The following is a 26,404-nucleotide window of genomic DNA, read 5'->3' as shown; positions in this document are numbered from 1 at the left end:
TGCCGCGGTATAGCCGCGCTGTCCCATTGATTTCAATGGGCAGGAGCGGTGAATACACCGCTCCTTCACCGCTCCAAAAAAGCGGTTTGCAGGACTTTTTTCACCGCCCTGCCTGCGCACCGCTTCAGTGTGAAAGCCCTCGGGCTTTCACACTGAACAAACAGCGGAGGCTGTTTATGTGCGGTTTGCAGGCGGTATTTTTAGCGCAATACCGCCTGCAAACCGCCCCAGTGTGAAAGGGGTCTTAGGGTGTGCCAGTGTCCATCACCTGAAGGTGGTCTATAATCCACATAGTAACTACTATGGCTCTGTGTCCCATGATGTACGATAAAGAAAAGGATTTTACAGGTAAGCTGTTATAAAAATCCTATTTTTTTCAGATCCTCAGAGAGTTCTTTGCCATGAGGTGCCATGTTGAACTTCCAATGACCAGTATGAGAGAGTGAGAGCGATAACACCAAATTTAACACACCTGCTCCCCATTCACACCCGAGACTTTGTAACACTAACGAGTCACATGACACCGGGGAGGGAAAATGGCTAATTGGACCCAGTTTGGATATTTTCACTTGGGGGTGTACTCACTTTTGTTGCCAGCGGTTTAAACATTAATGGATGTATGTTGAGTTATTTTGAGGGGACAGCAAATTTACACTGTTATACAAGCTGTACACTCACTACATTTTAGCAAAGTGTAATTTTTTCATGTTGTCACATGAAAAGATATAATAAAATATTTACAAAAATGTGAGGGGTGTACTCACTTTTGTGAGATACTGTATATAGTTGTACATAAAGTGTACTGTTTATGTTTAAAAAAAAGTGTTTCCCAGTGCTAAATCTTTCATCCAAATTATAAATTGCTGCATTTGTAAATTTCAAAAACCAATATAAAAGAGTAGTAGTAAAAAAAAGGCACTTGTGGGTTCAACTATTCATTTTTTTGTATAATTCTCCTTTAACCACTTCCGGACCGCCGAATGCCGATATACGTCCCCACTTTGAGGATGGATATCGTTGTTATGGCAGCAGCTAGCTGCCATAACCCCGGTATCCTTGTGTTCGGCCGGCAGTCCGCTACAAGATAAAAGTGGTCTTTGCGGCTTGCATTGTTTTTTTGGGTTGCCGACTTTAGTACAGATAGCAGCAGGGGGGAGGACAGAGCTGGCAGGAGGTGCGGGCTGTGCTCTCTCCCGCCTCACACAAGCTAATACAGGTTTACTTCAGATCTGAATGTACAAGGGTTAATTACCACTCCCTATCTCCTCCCAACACTGCTCCTATCCGGGCACCAGAAATTGTGGGTGGGGGCAGTAATCTAACCCTGTGAAGTCAGATCTGAAAGCGATCCTGTGTTAACTCCGGTATACAGACAAGAGGGGGAATTTGGGAGGGGGGATTGTGTCAGAAGTGGGTATTTGGGGGGTTGTGCTAAGAGGGGGGAATTGAGGGTTGTGCCAGGAGGGGGGATTTAGAGGGGGGTGATTTGTGCTAGGAGGGGGGTGGTACCTTTTTGCGTATTTCACATGCATAGGGCAGCCCATGAAAAAATGTGATGTGCGGGAATGCACAAAAAAGCATGCAAGCCCTCAGACTGGTATGCCCTGGGATTGTACATAGTTCTAAAGGGTGTCGTGACAGAAAAAGGGTTGAGAAACATTGACATAGTCCATAGTTTATCGTGAGTCAGAAAGTGAGGGTGGCTACATTCCTACATACAGTGGGACCATGGAGAATTAACATAGTCACCCTCTAACAGGTGTTGTGTTAAGAGTACATACTTGAACAGAATATGCTGTATGTTTTTTAAACCAGAGTTTAGTCTCACTTTAACTCTAATATATGCATTTTGTATATACAGTGGGTATATTAAAGAATTCCTCCCCCCTTTTTTAAATTAATCACATTTTGTCGCGTTGCAGCCTGAAATTAAGACAGACGCGGTTTTTGTTTTATCTAGCTGTATTTACTCAGTGCAACTTATAACATCAAAGTGGATGGAAAAAAGAAAAAAGGATCACCCCCTTGTGTCAGTATTTTGTTGAATCACTTTTTGATTTAATTACAGCCTTTAGTCTGTTGGAATATGTCTCTACTAACTTTGCATGTCTAGACTTTGCAATATTTGCCCACTCCTCTTTGCAGAACTGCTCAAGCTCAGTTAAATTTAAAGGTGACTGTTTGTGGACTGCAGTCTTCAATTCATTCCACAGATTTTCAGTGGAATTTAGGTCTGGGCTCTAACTAGGCCATGCAAGGACATTCAACTTTTTCTCATTCAACCACTGTGTGGTCATTTTTGCTGTGTGCTTTTGGTCATTGTCATGTTGGAAGGTAAACCTTCTTCCCATTGACAACTTTCTGGCAGAGGGCAGCAGATTTTCCTCAAGAATTTGACAGTATTTTGCCCCATCCATTTTTCCTTCTATCCTGACAAGTGCTCCAGTCCCTGCTGCAGAGAAACACCCCCCATACCAGTATATTACCACCTCCATGCTTTACTGTAGGAATGGTGTTATTTGGATGGTGAGCTGTATTGGATTTCCACCATACATAGCGTTTGGTGTTGAGGTCAAACAACTAATTTTTACTCTCACCTGACCATAACACCTTTTTCCATGTGGTCTCAGAATCTTCAAGGTGCGTTTTGGCAAAGCTCAGTCGTGACTGCTTGTGGCCTTTACTGAGGAGTGGATTTTTTTCTTGAAACCATCCCATACAAGCCACATTTGTGGAGAATTTGTATTATTGTTGTCACATGCTCACAGTGACCATTCTTTGCCATAAATTCCTGAAACTGCTTCAGAGTTGCTGTAGGCCTCTCGGTAGCCTCTCTGACCAGTTTCCTCCTGGCTCTTTCATCCAGTTTGGAGCGACGTCCTGATCCAGGGAGGGTCTGTGTTGTACCAAATACCTTCCACTTCTTAATAATAAACTTCACTGTGCTTCTAGGCATTGATAAAGCCTTTACATTTTTTTGTATCCATCTCCTGACTTGTGTCTGTCCACATCTTTATCCCGGAGATCCCGGGATCCCAGTGACAGTGCGTTGCCACACAGTTGATTGTTGGCTTCAGTTGCACTACCAGGGACTGAAATGCTCCAGGAAAGCTCTTTTCATGCTGAGCTAATCAAAATGACCACAGCTGATCACAGTTGAAGGTGATTAGTTACACCTGATTGAGTCATTTTTTTTTGGGGGGGTGATCCTTTTTCCAACTCAGTGATTCTATTTTAGAATTTTTTCCTGACATGCTGGTGTTATATCTTTCACTTGGATATAAATACAGCCGGATAAAACAAAAACTGTGTCTGGCTTCATTTTAGGCTGCAAAGCAACAAAATGTTATCTTTTTTTAAGGAGGTGATTCTTTTCTATACCCACTGTACCTTGTATTAATTTGCCTTTTTATTGTTAAATCTGAAAACTTTCAATAAAAACATAGTAAAAAGAAAAAAAAATATGAAATTTTACACATATATTTGTCAATTTATCACACATTCTTGAATTATGTCAGACTGCACTGATGTGTTTGTTTTTTTTCCAATTTTTAGGATAAAGGTCTGGGATCCTTTCACGCATAAACATAAGATCATCCCTGGATATGAAAACCTTAACCTCACAGTTGACAGCAGAATTCAAATCATAGAAGGAGGGTCCAAGGCAGTTTTACTATCTGGTAGGTATTTCCAGAATAGTGCTAGAAACACTGCATACTGTGGCTTTTGACAGCAACTTTTCTATTTCCTGTCCTGTTTTCCTGCTTTCTGGCTTGGTTCACACTGGTGCAACACGAAAGTCGCTTAACTTTTGATCCGACTTTGCCCTGCGACTTTGGCCCGACTTCCATGCGACTTTAACCACTTGCTTACTGGGCACTTAAACCCCCCTCCTGTCCAGACCAATTTTCAGCTTTTAGTGCTGTCGCACTTTGAATGACAATTGCGCGGTCATACAACACGGTACCCAAATGAAATTTTTATCATTTTTTTCCCACAAATAGAGCTTTCTTTTGATGGTATTTGATCACCTCTACGGTTTTTATTTTTTGTTAAAAAAAATTTAAAAAGACAGAATTTTTTTTTAAAAATTATATTTTTTTAATATTTTGTTATCAATTTTTGCAAACAGTTAATTTTTCTCCTTCGTTTATGTACGCCGATGAGGCGGCACTGATGGGCACCGATAGGTGGCAGTGATGGGCACTGATGGGTGGCGGTTATGGGCACTGATCGGTGGCAGTGTTGGGCACTGATTGGGCACTGACTGATGGCAGCACTGCTAGGTGGCACTAATAAGTGGCACTTGTGGGCATTGATAGGTGGCACTTGTGGGTATTGATAGGTGGCACTTGTGGGCTTTAATAGGTGGCACTTGTGAGCTTTAATAGGTGGCACTTGTGGGCACTGTGGGCACTGGCAGATGGCACTTGGAGGCACAGATGAGGCATCTGTGCCTCCTTCCTCTTTGGGACCGATGTCCCTTTGACATGAGCCGGTGATCGGCTTTTTTTTCCTCCTCACGCTGTCAGCGTGAGGAGAAAACGAAACCGATCACCGAGCTTTTGTTTACATCATGTGACCAGCTGTCATTGGCTGACAGCTGATCACATGGTAAGGGGCCGGGACCGGCCCCTTACTCGGATCTGTGATCACCCGAGTCTCCGTGACTCGGTGATCACAGCGCGCACACCGCGCGCCCTGCAGGGTGCGCGCGGTGCGCGTGCATAGGGGAGGACGTCATATGACGTCCTCCCGGAGATTGAGGTCCGCGCTTTAGCCGTCATTCGGCTATGGCCCGGACCTCAAGTGGTTAATGAACAGGATCCGATTTTGATCCGACTTTGAGATGAGTGCGACTTGTCCTTTGACCAATCTAAACAATTCCTTTGGTTCTGGTATGGATGAAAATTCATGCCAAATTTATAAAAGAAAAATGGCGTGGGGGACCCCCCCAGTCCATACCAGACCCTTCGATCTGGTATAGATTTTGAAGGGAAACCCCAAGCCAAAATAATAATAAAAAAAAAACGGCCTTGGGCTCCCTCAAATTCCATACCAGACCCTTATCTGAGCATGCAGCCTGGCAGGTCAAGAAAGGGGGGGGTGACGAGCGAGCGCCCCCCCCTCCTGAACTTCACCAGGCCACATGCCCTCAACATGGGGGGTAGGTGCTTTGGGGCAGGGGGGGCTCTGCCCCTCCCTCCCTAAAGCACCTTGTGTCTCCTTGTTGATGGGGACAAGGGCCTCTTCCCCACAACCCATGGCTGTGGAGGTCTGCGGGTGGGGGGGGCTTATCAGAATCTGGAAGCCGCCTTTAACAAGAGGTCCCTAGTTCTCCCCCCTCCTCCTCTATGTGAATGAGCATTCGGTACATAGTACCTTTATTATAAATGACTAATTCCCCCCGTGGTAGCCCCATTGTCAATCATAATAAATTTCTCCGCTGCCACCGTCGGCGACCCGCTGAAAAAAAAAATGCTCCTCCTCCAACGCTAGCTTTTGCCATTCTGTCAGCTCCAGTGTCTGGCAGTTCTTATATAACTTTGGGGGTGTGGCCATCTGGTGATATCATCCGGAGACCCCCCCACCCCCTTGTGACGCCACGGACCCATCATGCCGGGGCGGTGATGTCGCAAGGGGGCAAGATCTCCGGTTGATGTCAACTGATGGCCATGCCCTATAGTTATATAAGAACTGTCAGACACCAGAGCTGATAGAATGGCGGGAGGAGGAGGAGTTGTTTTTTTTCAGTGGGTCGGCGGCGGAGGAGGAAGTTCTTGTGATTGACGTTGGAGCTACCACAGGGGACATTAGTCATTTTTTAATAAAGGACATGTCAAAGACTGTTTTTATTACACTACGCTTTTTTTTTTTTTGGGTAAATGGGTAGGGGTACTATGTATTCACATGGAGGGGGGCTGGGATCTGGATTCTGATAAGCCCCCCGCTCGTAGACCCCCAACAACAACATCCCAGGGTTGTGGGGAAAAGGCTCTTGTCCTCATCAACCCCAAAGCACCCACCCCCCATGTTGAGGGCATGTGGTTCAGGAGGGGAAGGGGGGGCACTCGCTCACCCCCCCTTCCTTTTTTTCTGACCTGCCAAGCGGCATGCTCGGATAAGGGTCTGGTATGGATTTTGGGGGGGATACCACGAAGTTTAAAAAAAAATATTGGCGTGGGGTTCTCCTCAAAATCCATAACAGACCCGAAGGGCCTGGTATAGATTGGGGAGGGACCCCCACACAATTTCTTTTTTCAGTACATTTTGCATTGCTAACATTGCCTCCGAGCACAAGTCGTATGTCACAAGTTGGATCAGTTAAAATGCTGATCCGGTTTTGATGCAACTTCAATTAAATTCAATGCGCTAAAATCAGACCCAAGTCTGACCAAAGTAGTGCAGGAACCTTTTCAAAAGTCGGACCGACAAAAGTCGGACCTGTTAAGACAGCTCTCATAGTGAAACGTTGATTTTTACATGTCATGCAACTTGTGCTTTCGAAGTCGGAGCGATTGTCGCACCAGTGTGAACCGGGCCTCTGAGTCAGCTCACTGCTAATTGAGCACAGGTGATGCCGCAGATTCATTGTCCATTGTGCAGACTGCAGGTGAAGCAGTAACATAGAATGTTGAATCATCACTAAATTATAAACGTAGTGTGGCCTGCCTGTGCAGTGTGGCAGAGCAGTTACAAATTGCAGGACTGGCTGCACAGAATCTTTTGGCTGATAAAGCAGTAAGATCAAACTGCTACGGGACTAATTTCTTGATTGTAACCCGTGAATGTGCACATAATGTAAAATACTGAATCTAAAGTAATCTTTTGTGACGAAAAAAAATACAAAAGCACAATGATCCAGAAATGTCTAACGAAGAGGATTCTTATATATATATATATATATATATATATATATATATATATATATATATATATATATATATATATATATATATATATATATATATATATACATACACATACACATACATACACAGGGCTTTTTTTTCTGCCGAGACGTGGTGAAACGACGTTCCACCACCTCTGGCAGCCCTGTCCTCTCCTTCCTGTCACTGAACACAGAAGGCAGTGTCAGGCACTCAGGACATGTGTAGAGCAGTACATGTTTCAGTGGGTGCCCCAAGTCCCCATGCCGTGACCACAGCATTTTGTTTTACGTTTCTCTGGAGCTTCGAAAGCCGGCTTCTGTCCCGCCCGCCTGTGTAGTTCAGAGCCGAGTGAAGTGTAAAAACTGTCTAAAACTCCTCCTCGGCTCTGTGCTACACAGTCTGACAGGCGAGGTGAGGCGGGGAGAGGCGAGGCAGGGCAAGACAGGATCCGGGACTACACTGTGTTGGAAAAAATCGCGCACACTCAATAGACCATTAACCACTGCACAGCAAGCTATTAAGAAGAGGTGAGCGAAAGCTATGGAAGGAGAAGGGAGGGGGCGAGTGGTTGTGCACAGAGGCATGGGTGGGGGATTTGACAGCTGTGAACCGCAGTGGGGGTGAATTTGTGAAGAGAGGGGTGAAGTTGTGAGAAGGGGTGAGAGCTGAAAAGGGGAAGAGTTTGTGCAAAGTGAGAGCTGAGTAGTGGGGGGGGGGGGGGTGGTACAGTGCCAAAATTTGGCAGGTTGTTTAGAGGTGGCTGTGGTAAAGAGGTGAAAGTTGGAGAGTTTAAGAGAAGAGAGCTGTGGATTGGGGTGCAGAAGTGAAACGTGGAAGGGGGTAGAGACAAGCTGTAGTTGTGGACTTGGGGTGTAAGCTGTGGATGGGGGGAAAGTGGGGGGGTGCAGAGTTGACAGGGGGTACAAAAGTGTGTTGTCGGGGGTACTAAGGTGATCTGTGGACAGGGGTGCAGAACTGAGCTCTGGGCAGTGGTACAGAGGTGTGTTGCGGACGGGGGGAAAAAGTGGTGTGCTGAAGATGGGGGGGGGGAGAGAACTGGTGAACTGCGGACAGGGGGAAGAAGAGATAAACTGCGGATGGGGGAAAAAGAGGTGTGCTGAGGATCGGGGGAGGAATTGATAAACTGCGGATGGGGGGAAGAAGAGCTGAGCTGAGGATGGGGAAAAAGAGGTAAGTTCAGGACGGGGGAAAAAGAGGTGTGCTGCAGAGAGGGGAAAGAAGTGGTGTGCTGCTGTGAAGGGAAGTAAATGGTGTGCTGCAGACGGGGGAAAGAAGTGGTGTGCTGTGGACTGGGGAAAGAAGTGGTAATAAAAACATAAGTTGCGCTTAATATGAAAAAATCACACAATAAGTGATATGTAATGCAATGAAATTTTATAAATAGTGAACATTCACAAAAGTCCATATGCACAAAATAAGTGAAGGAAAAAATTGATTGTGACAAAAGAAGCAAAAAATTAAGTAAAAAATAAATCAATTGAGGTAGTAAGTTCCAATATTGTCCACCTTCACCAAAAGAAGAAGAGGGGGAGAAGGAGAGAAATTCTCAGGTCTGAGGAGAAGCTCCCACTCTATGTGTGTGGGAACCCTTGCCCGAACCGGTGGACCCCCTCAAGAGCGAGGTCGTAAACGCAGGCAGATTAAGCCCTCTGCGAGGACTGATAGATCTCCGGCACCTCCGAAATCCTCCTGTAATGACTGACAGCCACTCGGCGGAGCTCGATGGAGCCAGGCACACAAACACTCCAATCTAGGGATGTACACTCTGACCCAAAGCCACGACTCTCCTCCATGTGTTCACCTTTGACTCTCCTCCATGTGTTCACCTTCACCAGAAGTGGTAAACTGCAGATGGGGGAAGAAGAGGTGTGCTGAGGACAGGGGGAGGAATTGGTAAATTGCGGATGGGGGGGAAGAAGAGGTAAGCTGAGGACGGGGGAAAAAGAGGTGGTGCCCTGTGGACGGGGGGAAAGAAGTGGTGAGCTGTGGATGGGGGGCATAGGTGAGCTGTGGACAAGGGTTGCAGAGGTGAGATGTGAATGTTGGGCACAGAGGTGAGCAATAGATGGTTACATTAGGGGAGATATGTAAGTACTGTCCCTTGTGCTGCTTTTTTTTTTCTGTGCCCTGTGTGATACACACACCTCATCGTTGCAGAGTACACTCTCCTGAGCTCTGTGTTATGCACTACTAAGTGCTGTACTCTGTGCATTTTTGAGCCTTGAGCAATACGTAGATTTGGAGCCGCCTTACTTCTCTTCCTGGTGGGGTTGGGGGCAGAGAGTTAGCTGGGGAGGGTGAGTTCCTGCACCTATTCTCTGAGAAAAAAAGCCCTGTGTGTATGTGTGTGTGTGTGTGTGTATATATATATATATATATATATATATATATATATATATATATATAACTTTTTGGCCATAATTCCAAACTGCACATCACCAAAAGAACACCATACCCACCGTGAAGCATGGTGGTGGCAGCATCATGCTTTGGAGCATTTTTTCTTCAGCTGGAACAGGGGCCTTAGTCAAGGTAAAGGGACTTATGAACAGTTCCAAATACCAGTCAATATTGGCACAAAACCTTCAGGCTTCTGCTAGAAAGCTGAACATGAAGAGGAACTTCATCTTTCAGCATGACAACGACCTAAAGCATACATCCAAATCAACAAAGGAATGGCTTTACCAGAAGATGATTACAATTTTGGAATGGCCCAGCCAGAGCCCAGACCTGAATCTGATTGAAAATCTGTGGGGTGATCTGAAGAGGGCTGTGCACAGGAGATGCCCTTGCAATCTGACAGATTTGGAGTGTTTTTGCAAAGAACCTGGGCAAATATTGCCAAGTCATGATGTGCCATGCTGATAGACTGAGTGCTGTAATAAAATCAAAAGGTTCTTCAACAAAGTATTAGTTGAAGGATATACACACTTATGCAACCATATTATTTTAGTTTTTTATTTTTACTTCCCACCACCTAAAAGATTTCAGTTTGTTGTTCACCTGAGTTATACAGTTTATAGATCACTTTAAAGGCGGAAAAAGTTCTGAAATTATTTATCTTTGTTTCATTGTTTTACATCACAGAAATCTGACATTTTAACAGGGATGTGTAGACTGTTTATATCCACTGTGTGTATATATAGATATATACAGTGCTGTGAAAAAGTATTTGCCCCTTCCTGATTTTTTTTTTTTGCATATTTCTTACACTTAAATGATTCAGATCATCAAACAAATTTTAATAGTACACAAAGAAAACCTGAGTAAATCCAAGATGCATTTTTTAAATTATTATTTCATTTATTAAGGGAAAAAAGCTGTTCAAACCTGCCTGGCTCTATTTAAAAAAGTGATTGCCCCCTCCCATGCTGAATCATGAATGAACTGTGATTAATCACATTTTTTTAGAAAGCTGAGTTAAATTTCACTTGCCACACCCAGGCCTGATTCCTGCCAGACCTGTTGAATAAAAAAATCACTTAAACAGAAGCTGTCTGACAAAGTGAAGCATGCTAAAAGATCTCAAAAAGCAACACATCATGCCGTGATCTAAAGAAATTCAAGAACAGATGAGAAAAAAAGCCATCAACATGGCTGGAAAGGATTACAAAGCCATATCTAAAGCTTTGGGACGCCAGCGAACCGTGGTGAGAGCCATTATCCACAAATGGAGAAAACTTGGAACAGTGGTGACCCTTCCCAAGAGTGGCCGGCCAACCAAAATGGCTCCAAGAGCACAACGACGACTCATCCAGGAGGTCATAAAAGAACCCAGAACAACATCTAAAGAACTGCAGGCCTCACTTGCCTCAGATCAGTGTTCACGATTCAACAATAAGAAAGAGCCCGGGCAAAAATAGCATCCATGGAAGAGTTCCAAGGCCAAGGCCACTGCTGACCAGAAATGACACAAAGGCTCATCTCATCTTTACCAAAAAACATCTTGATTATCCCCAAGACTTTTAGGCAAACATTCTGTGGACTGATGAGACAGCAATTTTACTTTTTGGAAGGTGTGCGTCCCGTTATATCTGGCATAAAACTAATACAGCATTTCATAACAGGAACATCATACCAACAGTCAGACATGGTGGTGGTAACGTGATGGTCTGGGGCTGCTTTGCAGCTTTAGGTCCTGGACGTCTTACCATAATTGTTGGAACCATGAATTCTGAGCTCTACCAGAAAATCCTAAAGGAGAATGTCCGGCCATCAGTTCGTGACATCAAGCTCAAGTGCATTTGGGTTATGCAGCAGGACAATGATCCGAAACACAACAGCAAGTCCACCTCCAAATGGTTCAAACAAAGCAAAATGTAGGTTGTGGAGTGGCCTAGTCAAAGCCTGGACTTAAATCCAACTGCGATGCTGTATCATGACCTTACAAAGGCCGTTCATGCTGGAAAACCCTGCAATGTGGCCTCATTAAAACAATTAGGGCCAAAATTTACTCCACAACAATGTAACTTATTGCCGGTTATCGCAAATGCTTGATTGCAGTTGTTGCCGCCAAGGGTGGCCCAACCAGTTATTAGGTTTAGGGGGCAATTACTTTTTCACATAAAGCCAGGCAGGTTTGGACAGCTTTTTTGCCTTAATAAATGAAACCATCATTTAAAAAGTCTTTTAAGTGCGACAAATATGCAAAAAAAAAATAAAAATATCAGAAAGGGGGCAAATACTTTTTCACAGCATTGTGTTTAAATATAGATAGATATATAGATATGTGGAACTAGATATCCACATAAGATTTACACAACTGTCAGCTAGGATCCATACATTTTCCAATTTAAACCAATTGGGTAAATTGCCATATTGTGCTGACATCTTCTGACCTGGTTTGTTCTGGGTTCTAATCTTCAACTGTTTTGATTGAATGGGCTAGGATGATGTTACTCCCACGCACTGCACAGGAGTTCATCCTTCTTGGTAGATGCCAGACTTGTACACTGAGCTGCACATGCACACCTTATGGTACAGTGCGGACAAGCAGGTAAGTGAACTTTAATGCAGAGACATACAGTAGGTGTCTTCTGAATTAAAAAATCCTGCCTGTTCGTGGACTTTTATTTTTAGATTAAAGTTACATTTTAAGTGTGTCCTTTGGATACTTGTTAGTACTCTTAAGAGAAACCTTGATTGAAAAATTGTGAAGGCTGCCACTTCTAAAAAATACTAGCTCCTGGCTGCCATGCTGACCCAGTGGGTTCAGTCCTTTATTACTGTCCCAGAAGTATGTACATTGTGTGGTTTAAAGTGATTGTAAAGTCTCACTTTAAAAAAAATTAAAATAACAAACATGTTATACTAACCTCCTCTGTGCAGTTGGTTTTGCACAGAGCAGCCCGGATCCTCCTCTTCCCGGGTCCCTCTTCCCTGCTTCTGGCCCCTCCCTCCTGACGAGTGCCCCCATAGACCAGAAGCTTGCTATGAGGCACCCAAGCCGAGTCAGAGCTTCGTGTCTCCATTTCGACACGGAGCCCCGACCCGGCCCTGCCCCCCTGATTGGCTAACTGACTTTGATTGACAGCTGCGGGAGCCAATGGCGCCGTGGCTGTGCCCCAGCCAATCAGGAGAGTCCCAGATGGCCAAGGGAATCGTGGACATCTCTGGATAGAGAAGGGGCTCAGGGTAAGTATTAGGGGGTGCTGGGTAGCCTGCTACACACAGAATGTTTTTTATCTTAATGCATAGAATGCATTAAGATAAAAAACCTTTTGCTTTTACAACTCCTTTAGAATCACTTTTGCAGGCTCCATTCTAGGTCAATGTTATAAAGCCAGAGACAGATAACTAGAGATTACAGAGGTCAGCAGTGGTGGGCCCTCTATCTCAATATAGGTTTCCATTAAAATATAGAAAATTTAATTCACAAAAAATTTGATATATTAGTAATCAGAAAATGCAGCGGTCAAATGGCTGTAATTTTATTTGATCTATTTTGTCTTTTTCTATAGGCGATGTGAGTTTGTGGAACCTGGTCAATGGCAAGGTAGTCTCTGTGTTCACCCCTGACAGTAAAATCTGCTGTCTGTCCTTAGCTGCTGATAGAAAGACTATACTTGTTGGGATGAGTGATACTCCATCCCTTATCACTCTGAAAGTCGCATCAAAGGATAAAGACAATAACCTCACCAGAGGCGTAGGTCTGTTTGGCGAGGATTCTACAAGCAGCGAGGATGAGCCTGATGACAAAGACCAACCTCTAAAGATTTAGAAACTGAAAATGAATACAGATCTCTTTTCTACTACTGCAAAAAAGAAATATTTATAAGAGCTTATCTATTGAGCAATATCAAGAGCTATTAGTACCATGCAGAGACTTTGAGGGTGCAAGGCTCTAAAACAGCATTGTAAGGTGATCTGTTTTATCTGGATACCATGTTTATTAGCAGAGTACCTTTATTTAAAGGAGAACTCCAGCTTTTCCTCCCCAACAACAGATGCATTGTGCATGTAAATTAGTCACAACCCCCGTATCAGATTGTGTGTAACTTACCTCCTTTAGCTGTATAAAGCAAGTTTCTGTGTAAATGATGTCACTCCTTCTCCTGGCTAAATTTCAAAGTTCTCTGACTTCCTGTTTCCTTCCTTTACCAGTCCTGATACTACATCTCCCATGATCCTTTGAGCCTCTGTAGTTTCAGGGTTTTTAATCAGATTAGGCAACCCGTCAGATTTTGTAACGGAAGTGATGTCCCGTCGCCGCCATCTTGCTACACCCCGCACTCCTCCACAGTAAGGATACACCGAGAAGGGAACAAGCAGACATCTTGTTCCACCCACTGGAGTTTTGCATTTCACAGTTATTTTTAACAGTAAACAGAGCATATACAGTGCCTTGCAAAAGTATTCACCCCCTTGGCTTTTTACCTATTTTGTTACATTACAGCCTTTAGTTTTTTTTAATCTGAATTATATGTGATGGATCAGAACACAACAGTCTAAGTTGGTGAAGTAAAATTAGAAAAATGTATACATACAATTATTTTTTAGAAATAAAAAACTGATGATTGGCATGTGCGTATGTATTCACCCCCTTTGTTATGAAGCCCATAAAAAGCTCTGGTGCAACCAATTACCTTCAGAAGTCACATAATTAGTGAAATGATGTCCACCTTGTGCAATCTGAGTGTCACACGATCTGTCATTACATATACACACCTTTTTGAAAGGCCCCAGAGGCTGCAACACCTAAGCAAGAGGCACCACTAACCAAGCACTGCCATGAAGACCAAGGAACTCTCCAAACAAGTAAGGGACAATGTTGTTGAGAAGTACAAGTCAGGGTTAGGTTATAAAAAAAATATCCAAATCTTTGATGATCCCTAGAAGCACCATCAAATCTATCATAACCAAAAGAATATGGCACAACCCAAACTCACGGACTGGGCAAAGAGGGCTCTAATCAGAGAGGCAGCACAGAGACCCTAAGGTAACCCTGGAGGAGCTGCAGAGTTCCACAGCAGAGACTGGAGTATCTGTACATAGGATGACAATAAGCCGTACGCTCCACAGAGTTGGGCTTTATGACAGAGTGGCCAGAAGAAAGCCATTACTTTCAGCAAAAAACTAAATGGCACGTTTTGAGTTTGCGAAAAGGCATGTGGGAGACTCCCAAAATGTATGGAGGAAGGTGCTCTGGTCTGATGAGACTAAACTTGAACTTTTTGGCCATCAAAGAAAACGCTATGTCTTCTCTTGTAAAAAAAAACAAAAACAAAAACAAAGAAAACGCTATGTCTGGTGCAAACTCAACACATAACATCACCCAAAGAACACCATCCCCACAGTGAAACATGGTGGTGGCAGCATCATGCTGTGGGGATGTTTTTCAGCAGTCAGGACTGGGAAACTGGTCAGAGTTGAGGGAAAGATGGATGGTGCTAAATACAGGGATATTCTTAAGCAAAACCTGTACCACTCTGTGTGTGATTTGAGGCTAGGACTGAGGTTCATCTTCCAGCAGGTCAATGACCCCAAACACACTGCTAAAGCAACACTTGAGTGGTTTAAGGCAGTGGTCATCAACCCTGTCCTCAGGGCCCACTAACAGGCCAGGTTTTATGTATTACCTTGGGGAGATGCAGACTAGAATACTGCAATCACTGAGCAGCAAATATCACCTGTGATGTATTTCAGTTATCTTGCAAACCTGGCCTGTTAGTGGGCCCTGAGGACAGGGTTGATGACCACTGGTTTAAGGGGAAACAAGTAAATGTGTTGGAATGGCCTAGTCAAAGCCCAGACCTCAATCCAAAAGAAAATCTGTGGTGAGACTTAAGATTGCTGTTCACAAGTGCAAACCATCCAACTTGAAGGAGCTGGAGTTGTTTTGCAAGGAGGAATGGGCAAAAATCCCAGTGGTAAGATGTGGCAAGCTCATAGAGACTTATCCAAAGCGACTGGAGCTGTGATAGCCGCAAAAGGTGGCTCTACAAATTATTGACTATAGGGGGGTGAATAGTTATGCACATTGACTTTTTCTGTTATTTTGTCCTATTTGTTGTTTGCTTCACAATAAAAACAAAAAAATATTCAAAGTTGTGGGCATGTTCTGTAAATTAAATGATGCAAATCCTCAAACAATCCATGCTAATTCCAGGTTGTGAGGCAACAAAACAAAAAAATGCCAAGGGGGTGAATACTTTTGCAAGGCACTGTATGGTGAAATACAGTATTTAGAAATCTGTCAGACTGTTTAGATGTTGAATTATGAAATCAGAGATGTTCTGTCAGATTAGCAAACCTGTGCAATCTACACAGTCCGTCGGATTTCTAGATACTGTATTTCACCCTGTAAGCCCTGTTTACTGTTAAAAATAAGTGTGAAATGCTAAACTCCAGTGGCTGTAACAAGATGTCCGCTTGCCCCCTTCTCAGTGTATTCTTACTGTGGAGGAGTGCAGGGTGTAGCAAGATGGCGGCGACAGAACGTCACTTCCGTTACATATTCTGACGGGTCACCTAATCTGACGAAACAAGGGCAGGCTATGGGTGGTTACCATGGGTGTTTCTGGGCCTTAATGTGGGTGGTGAAAGGGAAGTATTGGAATTCTGTTCTCACCAAACTCCATTCCTTACTGCAGTGAACAGAGGGCTGTACAGTAGGAAGTGGAAACTTACAAATATCTCAGACAAGAAATGTGCTATTCTAGCTATAAAGGGCACACAGATATAAGACTAATCACATGATTGTGTTTTTTTCTGCTCTGATCTCAATCTTTTTAACAGAGAAACAGCAGATTCTCTTTGTTGAAGCATGATTTGTAAGTCCTCTTGCACACTGCAGCTTGAAAAAGCTCAGTGCAGCTTTTTTTTTTTTTTTTCTGAGCTAAAATACAGCCCATTAATTGTAATGTGCCTATGCACACCGCTGCGTAAAACAAGCGCTGTGCATTCTACAGTTAAAAAATTCTCCAAATTCTCCAGAATTACATCGCCATCATGTTGGAGGAATTGTGGTGAGACAGGCTCCCTCTTGCATATCTGGTGACATTGCCCCAAAATCACCCTCTTTTGGGAGCAGGTGTTCCAATTCATCTCTACAATTACTGGCTACAAACAAACCCCTGACCCAGCTATGGCACTCCTACTACGGCACGAACAGTGGCCTAACTTCCATCTTCCTTCTATAATTTATAGCTTGATCGCTGCAAAGAAAGTGATTGCATCCAGTTGGAAATGCCTAGAACCACCAGATTTTGCCTAATTTCTGCTACACCTCAACATTCGGACCCAATACGAACTCATGTTCTCTGTTTAAAATGGCAAAAGCCAATCCTTCTGTGCACAGTGGTCAGAATGGCTCAACCACACAGCTTGTACTGCTCATCTGTAATAGTGGCACGATAACCCCCACTGGTACTCCACCCTTTGGGAAGTCACCCTTGATGTTTAAATTGCTTCCATTAATGTAAATTTATCCTATGTTTCTTACCTTTATGAGATGTACCCAACCTTGTTTCTCTAGTTTAATTTGCTTTCTTAGTTGACTTTACTACTCATTATATACCAACTTCAATACTGTAATGTTACTAAAGCGTGTACATTTATAAAAGTGAAATCCGTGTATATTATATTGTTGCATAAAAATATTAAGTGCAAAAAAAAAAATAATAATACATTTTAAAAAATTTGCATTTTTTAAAATTTATGTGTAAAAGGCGAACTTCTCTTTTAATGATGATGTGAAGTAACCCATAGCAACAAACCAGATTTTTTTTATTCCCCCTAAATAAGAATACACCTATCCTAGGTTATTCCGGAATATCAGACATCACTGTTCTTTGCCTAGTATTGGGCCCTCTGATCCTATTGCTTGTGGTTGATTTACTAAAGGCAAAACAACTGAGCACTTTGCAAGGGCAGTTGCTCAAGAGCTTAGTAAATGAGGCAAAGCCTCACTTTACAATGAATACCCAATCACATGCAAAAAAAAAAGAATTAAAGAAAAATGCATTTTTGCTTGCACATGAATGGATGATGGAAGTCGGCAGAGCTCTACCTCAAGCTCTGGAGCAACTGCACCTGCAAAAGTGCAGTCTATTTGTCTTTAGTAAATCAACCCCACTGTATATTTGCAGAAAGATCGATATGATCTTTCAGTAGTCTGAATACATTTTACTGATCAACTGTTCCCAATTAAGCAAAATTTCTCTGGGTATACAATGTGTATTAAAACAGTCCTCAATTGGAAGAGTTTGTCAGTTAAGTGTAGTCAGAAAACAGATTGTTTCTGAGCACTTTTGCACATTGTTCTTACACTAAGAATATAAAAGGAAAAAAGAGCACTTGCTGTTTCTTGGCAGCAGCACATGGAGGGGAGGGGGCCCTGCACTCATTCATCTTCATACAGTCATTGAAAAATGCTCCATTGTACTCCTCCCAGCTCTCACTTGTAGAAAACCTCCTGCTTCCTAGCTGCAGTACTAGAGGGTTCCTTCCACATATTCAGATGGCTTAGGCCCCTTTCACACGTGCTGTCTGATCAGGTATGCCTATCAGTTTTTCAGGCAGACCGGACCTGATTGGACCCTCTATTCACCCTTATGGAGGGGTGGATGTCAGCAGGGACATTTCCTCTGACATCATCTGATTCTGTCCGCTGACATCTGCCACTATCCAATCCTGTCCACAAAATCCAGACGGATGGTGGTCCTATTTTCCATCCATCTGGCGGATCAGATATGATCGGGTGAAAATGGACAGGCAGTCTGTTTTCACCCACTTTCCCCATAGGGGAGAAGGGGACTGGGTCTATCTCCACTCTGCACAATGAGTGGAGACGGACTTTTCAACCGTCTGCTTAGGGCTCAGTGGAGCGATCCCCGGCTGAGCAAGTGGGCCTTAGCAGTCACAAATAGTTTTGTTGAAAGAAACAAAACGCCACTTTCATTTGGCAGGCACACAAGTTGTATCAATAGTCACATGACAAGTTGTATGCATACTATTGACAGATATTTGTTATCTCAGTATCAATTATAATAAAATAGTTTTGCACAGAGTAAAGTGTCTATTAAAAGGAACACTGACTAAACTTTAATATTAATTATAAATACAGAAAAGACTATAGGGATTTTAACGGTGCAAGCAAACTATGCATAGAGAAAAGAGTTTTTTTTCCTAAAAAAGCAATTTATTATTCCAATCATTAAAAGAGGACGTACAAATTATACATAGTATCAAAATTTACAATTCTAAAAACATGGTGGTCAGATGGGATTGGAGTGTGTATTGTAGTTTGGCAGATGATACTTATTGCATACTAGCCCATGTTTCGCATTGTCGCTTTTTCAAGGGATATGCAAACTGGTAGTGATATCATCCGACACTCTTATTGATTCTAAAAGATAGAGAGATTACATAATTGACATGTACTGTTAAATTAAAGAAAAAACATAGAAAAATTTAACACACAAACTGCTACGCGTTGTCATCACTGAGCCAGCATTAATTGTAATGCTTACTCCCATGTTCACCCAACACAGAGCCTCGTCAGAACCAGTGCGTACACACCCAAACCGGGGCAACGATGCGGCCCAAAATTTGCAACCACAGGGAACAGAAGGATGGAGCTGTGTATAAATTTGGGAAATGCCATAAATCAAAAAAAAGGAATAGTGTAGGGATATTAGAAAAGTATATACCAAGATTGTAGAGATATCAGTGAAAAAGATATTCAAAGGTATCACAGAGTCTTGTTGGTAAATCACAGAAAGTGTGTTAATAGGATTGATTGGGTTAAAGAGAAAATATCACACTTACTCTGTTGATTGATCAGAGCAATGCCCAAAGAATGGAAATATTCATCAATTTCAATTGAGATTGTCGTTATGGGAAGTACTGCAATTTTGCTGGTAAATAAAGCTAGAGAGTAGAGTAAAAAGAAAGGGAAATTTTTACCACAAATGGAGAGATTAATTGGTTAATTACAAAGACTAAGTGGTATAGGCAAGGTTGAGATTTCTCCCTGGGGTAATGATGGGGGTTTAAAATTAGCTCATCTATTCAAGTTGAACTCCAGTAAAGGTGGGCACATTGTCTCAAAAATTTGCATACTAAAACAGCAGTTTATACATTTCTGAGCTAGATTCTATGGGATCTAAAAGTGGTAGATAGGAGGTAAAGAAAAGGGTAAATATAGAGCGGTGTGTGGTGTACTCACCAGTCACTCACACTGCTGGGAAATAAGCTCCATCCTCCGGCGCTGACAGACTAAGCTGTCAGATATGCCGGCTTATATGCTGTTCCCCATCGAGCTGGCGTGTGACGTAGCCAGCTCGATGTGAACGTGTAGGCGCCAGTGCGCATGCCCGGGGGGGCCGGGGATCCTCGTCCAACTACAAACCCCACAAGGCGCCGCGGACAGAGCCGACATGCGCAGATGCTGCGCACGGCGGCTCCGGCTGCCGACAGCGCGTCAAGGGCTGATGGGACAAGGGGAGGGACACCGAAGTGGACCTAAGCTGGAACCGATCTACCGGGAGAGCGCGACGCAGTGTGGGCACATCTCATGGATGTGCCCCGGGCGTCCGTGTGGATGCGGCAGGCCCCACCGGTCCCAGTGAGGGTGGGAGGCTGGGAGCGATCTGGCAAAGGGGGATTAGAGAGGTAACAGATTGGATAGGAAAGGACCACAGACCTTCCAATCCGATCAGTGAGTCAGAGAGACAAGGCATTTAACACACACAAATTAAATCAACACTACGTACTAATTATCCATATCACATATTGTTACACAATGGTTAGGTATTTGAGTAGAAAATGACATATCGTTTTAAATACATACAATTTGTAATGAAAATAATTAGTCGTGTGTATATACATAAAAAAAGGGGGCAAGGAAAGAAGGGAAAGGTAATGGCAAGAGTGGGTAGGTGTAAGATGGAAATGACACCAAAAAGTATTGCATCGGTAGCTATACAGATTTACAGGAAAGGCTTGTAACTGAGGCTCTCATTTAAACCCGGGAAGTATGTAGCCCTAAGCCTCGGTTCACACTGGGACGACTTGTCAGGCGACCTAGGTCGCCTGACAAGTAGCGTCCCGCTCAGTACAATGGAACCGTTCTAATCGGAGCGACGCAAGTCGCTCCGACTTAGAAAAAGGTTCCTGTACGACTTTGGGCGACTTGCATAGACTTCTATACAGAAGTCGTTTTGCAAGTCGCCCCGGCAGTCGTGTGCAGGTCGCCTCGGTGAGGCGACTTGCAAGTCGTGCCGCCTCTGGTGTGAACCGAGGCTAAGGGTGTAGATCCAGCGGGCTTCAAGCTGGAGCAGTGTACGATCGACACTGCCCCCTCTTTTGTCCAGCGGGATTTTTAAAAGGATCAGGGATCACATTAAACCCATCCTTAAAAAACAAATGAACACGGCCATTGCCAGGCATGTGGGTTTATGTCACAACTTTAATCCTAACACAATCAAATTCCGGGCCTTGGAACACATCCCGCTGGATGAAAGAGGGGGCAGTGTCGATCGTTCACTGCTCCAGCTTGAAGCCTGCTGGATCTACACCCTTAGGGCTACCGATGCAATACTTTTTGGTGTCATTTCCATCTTACACCTACCCACTCTTGCCATTACCTTTCCCTTCTTTCCTTGCCCCCTTTTTTTATGTATATACACACGACTAATTATTTTCATTACAAATTGTATGTATTTAAAACGATATGTCATTTTCTACTCAAATACCTAACCATTGTGTAACAATATGTGATATGGATAATTTGTACGTAGTGTTGATTTAATTTATGTGTGTTAAATGCCTTGTCTCTCTGACTCACTGATCGGATTGGAAGGTCTGTGGTCCTTTCCTATCCGATCTGTTACCTCTCTGATCCCCCTTTGCCAGATCGCTCCCAGCCTCCCACCCTCACTGGGACCGGTGGGGCCTGCGCATTTCCACACGAACGCCCGGGGCACATCCATGAGATGTGCCCACACTGCGTCGCGCTCTCCCGGTGGATCGGTTCCAGCTTAGGTCCACTTCGGTGTCCCTCCCCTTGTCCCATCAGCCCTTGACGCGCTGTGTCGGTGGCCGGAGCTGCCGTGCGCAGCATCTGCGCATGTCGGCTCTGTCCGCGGCCGCGGTGCCTTGTGGGGTTTGTAGTTGGACGAGGATCCCCGGCCCCCCCGGGCATGCGCACTGGCGCCTACACGTCCGCATCGAGCTGGCTACGTCACGCGCCAGCTCGATGGGGAACAGCATATAAGCCGGCATATCTGACAGCTTAGTCTGTCAGCGCCGGAGGATGGAGCTTATTTCCCAGCAGTGTGAGTGACTGGTGAATACACCACACACCGCTCTATATTTACCCTTTTCTTTACCTCCTATCTACCACTTTTAGATCCCATAGAATCTAGTTCAGAAATGTATAAACTGCTGCTTTAGCCTCGGTTCACACCAGAGGCGGCACGACTTGCAGGTCGCCTCACTGAGGCGACCTGCACACGACTGCCCGGGCGACTTGCAAAACGACTTCTGTATAGAAGTCTATGCAAGTCGCCCCCAAAGTCGTACAGGAACCTTTTTCTAAGTCGGAGCGACTTGCGTCGCTCCCCTTAGAACGGTTCCATAGCACAGAACAGGAGGCGACTTGTCAGGCGACTAGGTCGCCTGACAAGTCGTCCCTGTGTGAACCGAGCCTTAGTATGCAAATTTTTGAGACAATGTGTCCACCTTTACTGGAGTTCAACTTGAATAGACGAGATAATTTTAAACCCCCATCATTACCCCAGGGAGAAATCTCAACCTTGCCTATACCACTTAGGCCCCTTTCACACGAGGCGGACTCTGTTTCTACGGAGCCCGCCTCGGTCCGCCGGCTCAGCGGGAGATCTGTCCGTTGATCTCCGCTGAGCCGGCGGATGACAGGTCCCTCTCTGCTCACTGAGTGGGGAGGGGCTTGTCAGGCGCCGCTGCCGCCTATGGAGGGATCGGACGAAAACGGACAGCATGTCCGTTTTCATCAGATCTCACCCGATCCGCCAGCGACGGATCTGGACGTAGAGCCATACGTCTGCTTTTAGCGGATCGGACCGGGTCGGATGTCAGCGGACATGTCTCCGCTGACATCCGACGCTCCATAGGCTAACATGGATCGCCCGTTCAGGTCCGCCGTCAAAACTGACAGGCGGACCTGAACGGTCTGATCGTGTGAAAGGGGCCTTAGTCTTGTAATTAACCAATTAATCTCTCCATTTGTGGTAAAAATTTCCCTTTCTTTTTACTCTACTCTCTAGCTTTATTTACCAGCAAAATTGCAGTACTTCCCATAACGACAATCTCAATTGAAATTGATGAATATTTCCATTCTTTGGGCATTGCTCTGATCAATCAACAGAGTAAGTGTGATATTTTCTCTTTAACCCAATCAATCCTATTAACACACTTTCTGTGATTTACCAAGACTCTGTGATATCTTTGAATATCTTTTTCACTGATATCTCTACAATCTTGGTATATAATTTTCTAATATCCCTACACTATTCCTTTTTTTTGATTTATGGCATTTCCCAAATTTATACACAGCTCCATCCTTCTGTTCCCTGTGGTTGCAAATTTTGGGCCGCATCGTTGCCCCGGTTTGGGTGTGTACGCACTGGTTCTGACGAGGCTCTGTGTTGGGTGAACATGGGGGTAAGCATTACAATTAAGGCTGGCTCAGTGATGACAACGCGTAGCAGTTTGTGTGTTACATTTTTCTATGTTTTTTCTTTAATTTAACAGTACATGTCAATTATGTAATCTCTCTATCTTTTAGAATCAATAAGAGTGTCGGATGATATCACTACCAGTTTGCATATCCCTTGAAAAAGCGACAATGCGAAACATGGGCTAGTATGCAATAAGTATCATCTGCCAAACTACAATACACACTCCAATCCCATCTGACCACCATGTTTTTAGAATTGTAAATTTTGATACTATGTATAATTTGTACGTCCTCTTTTAATGATTGGAATAATAAATTGCTTTTTTAGGAAAAAAACTCTTTTCTCTATGCATAGTTTGCTTGCACCGTTAAAATCCCTATAGTCTTTTCTGTATTTATATTTCTGTTCAGGGATGTGGTGCCTATTACTCACAGTGTTTTTCCCATACTCAGTACCAAAACCATAAATACATTTAATATTAATTACTTTACATATGGGCTATGAGAAATGTCTTAAACATGGTGAAATGCAGCTGTCGTAAACATGGATATTAGCACGGATCACACGCACCATCAGTAACATGCAGCCAGCTACAGTACGATAAAATCAGATCATACACAGGTATATAATGTCAGAGGAGAAACAAGGTAATGCTATGGCTGCAGTACTCAACCAGCTATATTTTGAAGTGTGTGTAAATATTTCTATATTATTAAAGCTTGTATGCTTATGGCAGGAATAGTCACATTAAGGCTGGGTTCACACTATTGCAGCATGCGGCACACAGCAGAGGTCCGGTGCGTCCCCGTTCTCCGTTTCAGCCTGAATTTTTGGTCTGAATTTGGATCTGAAACAGACCAGAAGGCACTCAGGACCCCTGTGCAAATTCGCACCGGTGATATGTAAACCGACTCCATAGAGAGACGGTCACAATCTCCTGCTATGCAAATTGGAAACCTGTATAAGTGTGAACCCAACTTTAATAAACGTGATTTGAACAGGAATGCAGTGCGATTCCTGTCTGAATCGCATATGGTTTCCTGCAGCACTCCTGTGTGAACCCAGGCTGAAGTCCAAACCTGGGTTCACACAGGAGCGGTGCGGGAAACTGCATGCAATTCAGACAGGAATCGCACCACATTCCTGTTAAGAGGGCATGAGATTCTTTGCAGTGTAATTTGAGCCCATTTATTTTGTATGGGCTCAAATCGCAACACAAAGGTATTCAGGTATCAGAGCATTAGTCCAAGTACTCGTGTCGGCATCAAAATCAGTGCAACCCTAGTGGTAACTGTCAATCCCCAAGATTCTAAAATCTTACTTTCCCCCTTTCACACTTGTGCGATTTGTGCCGCAACTTGAAGCAATGACTGTGTAATCTTGAGGTCTATGGACCTCAAGTTGCATCAAAGTCAGACCAAAGTAGTGCAGGGACTACTTTGAAGTCGCACAGATATGAATGATACTCATTGGAAATCATGGAGTACGAGTTGTCATGGGACTTTGCAGTCCCAAGTCGCACAAGTGTGAAAGAGGCCTTACACATAAATGGTCCAGGTAGCATTAATAATATGAACAATGCTTTACACTTAAAGTCCACAATAGTTACCTTTCCCACAAAGAGCCAACGGCCCTCGCCAACGTCATCTTCTGGGTGCTGGGCCGAGCCATTTTTCATTGGCCGGTGCAGGTGAACTTCACTCTTGTGCATGCACAGGAGTTCAGTCTTCCCGCCACACTGGATCTGTGCCAGAACGTGTACATTCTAAAGTCTGCGAGCAGGCAGATTTTATTGCGGAAGAGATATTGCAAAAACCTGCCTAGTCGCAGTCTTTAAAACTAAGACTTAAGTTCCGCTTTAAAAGAACTTTTACCAAAAATGTAAAAAAAAAAAAAAAAAAAAAATTCCCCCAGAGAATGCTGTGCACATAACACTTGTCCCCAATCTGGGGTAAAAGGTACAGCTAGCACTGAGCCTCACCCCCCTCTATTTTTCAGCACTAAACCTCCTCATCTCTCCTGTGTATTGAAGGCTAAGCCCAGACCCACTGCCATCTATTCAGGGCACAGAGAGTGAAATTGTCAGCTGTAAGGCTCCCTCTGCTGGCTGCACCTGCACATTACAGTTCTATAGACCTCTATGGGGCCATCTTCCCAATTGGGAGGCAGACCTGGACGAGCACAGCCTGAAAAGTAAGACTTGCAGCCAGGGATGTAAACAATCCCCAAAGGACGCAGATCTCAGTAAGTATTGATATGTGGAGGGGAAGCATCAGATAGGCACAGGTCCTAAAGAAGTGTACGTATTCTTTAATAATCTTTTTTACATTCCTACTGAGAGTTACCGTATATACTCGAGTAAAAGTCGAGATTTTCAGCCCTTTTTTTGGGGCTGAAAGTGCCCCCCCTCGACTTATACTCGAGTCACTGCTGTCTGCCTACATGATCAGCGTGTCATGCAGGCAGACGGCGGCCAGCGTGTGCTATTACTATTCAAAAGCCGCGCCTCCTCCTTGTCTGTGATAGGCAGAAAACTCCATTTCCCAGCAGTCAGTGTACAGCCTATCATGGACATTCTCTCATCCTTGTCCGTGGTATGAGGATGAGAGAATGTCCGTGATAGGCTGACTGCTGGGAAATTGAGTTTTCTGCCTAACACAGACGGGCAGGAGGCACGGCTTTTGAACAGTGAATGGCCGCCGAATAGTAATAGCACATGCTGATCGGTGCAGAGCGGCACACAGAGGCATGCACAGGACACAGGTAGGATGCACACATACACAGGACATATGAAACATGCACATATACACAGGACACAGGGAGGTATACAGCTGCAGATGGGCATTGTTGACCCTCTTTTCCACTTACAGTAGCTGCTGCATTTCTCACCCTCGTCTTATACTCGGGTCAATAAGTTTTTCCCATTTTTTTGTGGTAAATTAGGGCCTCGACTTATACTCTAGTATATACGGTATTCTTTAAAGCTCACCATTCCAGGTTAGCCATTAAAGAAATAGGCACAACTGCTATTATAAAGCCAACTGTGGTACAAAAGATGATTCAACATTTGAACCCTGTAAGGTCTTTCCTTTGAAATACATTTTCCTTTCTATTGTAAACCAGCTCATTAAAGTGGAGTTCCACCCAAAAATTGAACTTCTGCTTTTCGGAATCCCCCCCCCCCCCTCCGGTGTCACATTTGGCACCTTTCAGGGTGGGGGGGAGGCAGATCCAGGTATTTGCTCCCACTTCCGAGCATAGATAGCCGCAGTATCCATGGATATCTACACCATATCCCCCCTGCTGTCTTCTGGGAGACACATGGGT

General features: G+C 44.1%; 1 protein-coding gene across 2 annotated transcripts in view; it reads left to right on the top strand.

The window, feature by feature from the left end:
* Positions 1 to 15,743, top strand: part of LOC141113726 (uncharacterized) — a 183,445-nt gene extending 167,702 nt beyond the window's left edge. For both annotated transcript variants that reach the window (XM_073607010.1, XM_073607019.1), the window contains 2 exons: positions 3,556 to 3,680; positions 12,875 to 15,743. In XM_073607010.1, the coding sequence (XP_073463111.1) occupies positions 3,556 to 3,680; positions 12,875 to 13,134 (385 nt within the window). In that variant the 3' untranslated portion in view covers positions 13,135 to 15,743. The remainder of the gene's footprint in view (positions 1 to 3,555; positions 3,681 to 12,874) is intronic.
* Positions 15,744 to 26,404: the final 10,661 nt, after the last annotated feature.

The sequence above is a fragment of the Aquarana catesbeiana genome, linkage group LG01, assembly GCF_042186555.1.
Source record: "Aquarana catesbeiana isolate 2022-GZ linkage group LG01, ASM4218655v1, whole genome shotgun sequence".
NCBI lineage: Eukaryota > Metazoa > Chordata > Amphibia > Anura > Ranidae > Aquarana > Aquarana catesbeiana.
This window is presented reverse-complemented; position numbering and strand designations above follow the sequence as displayed.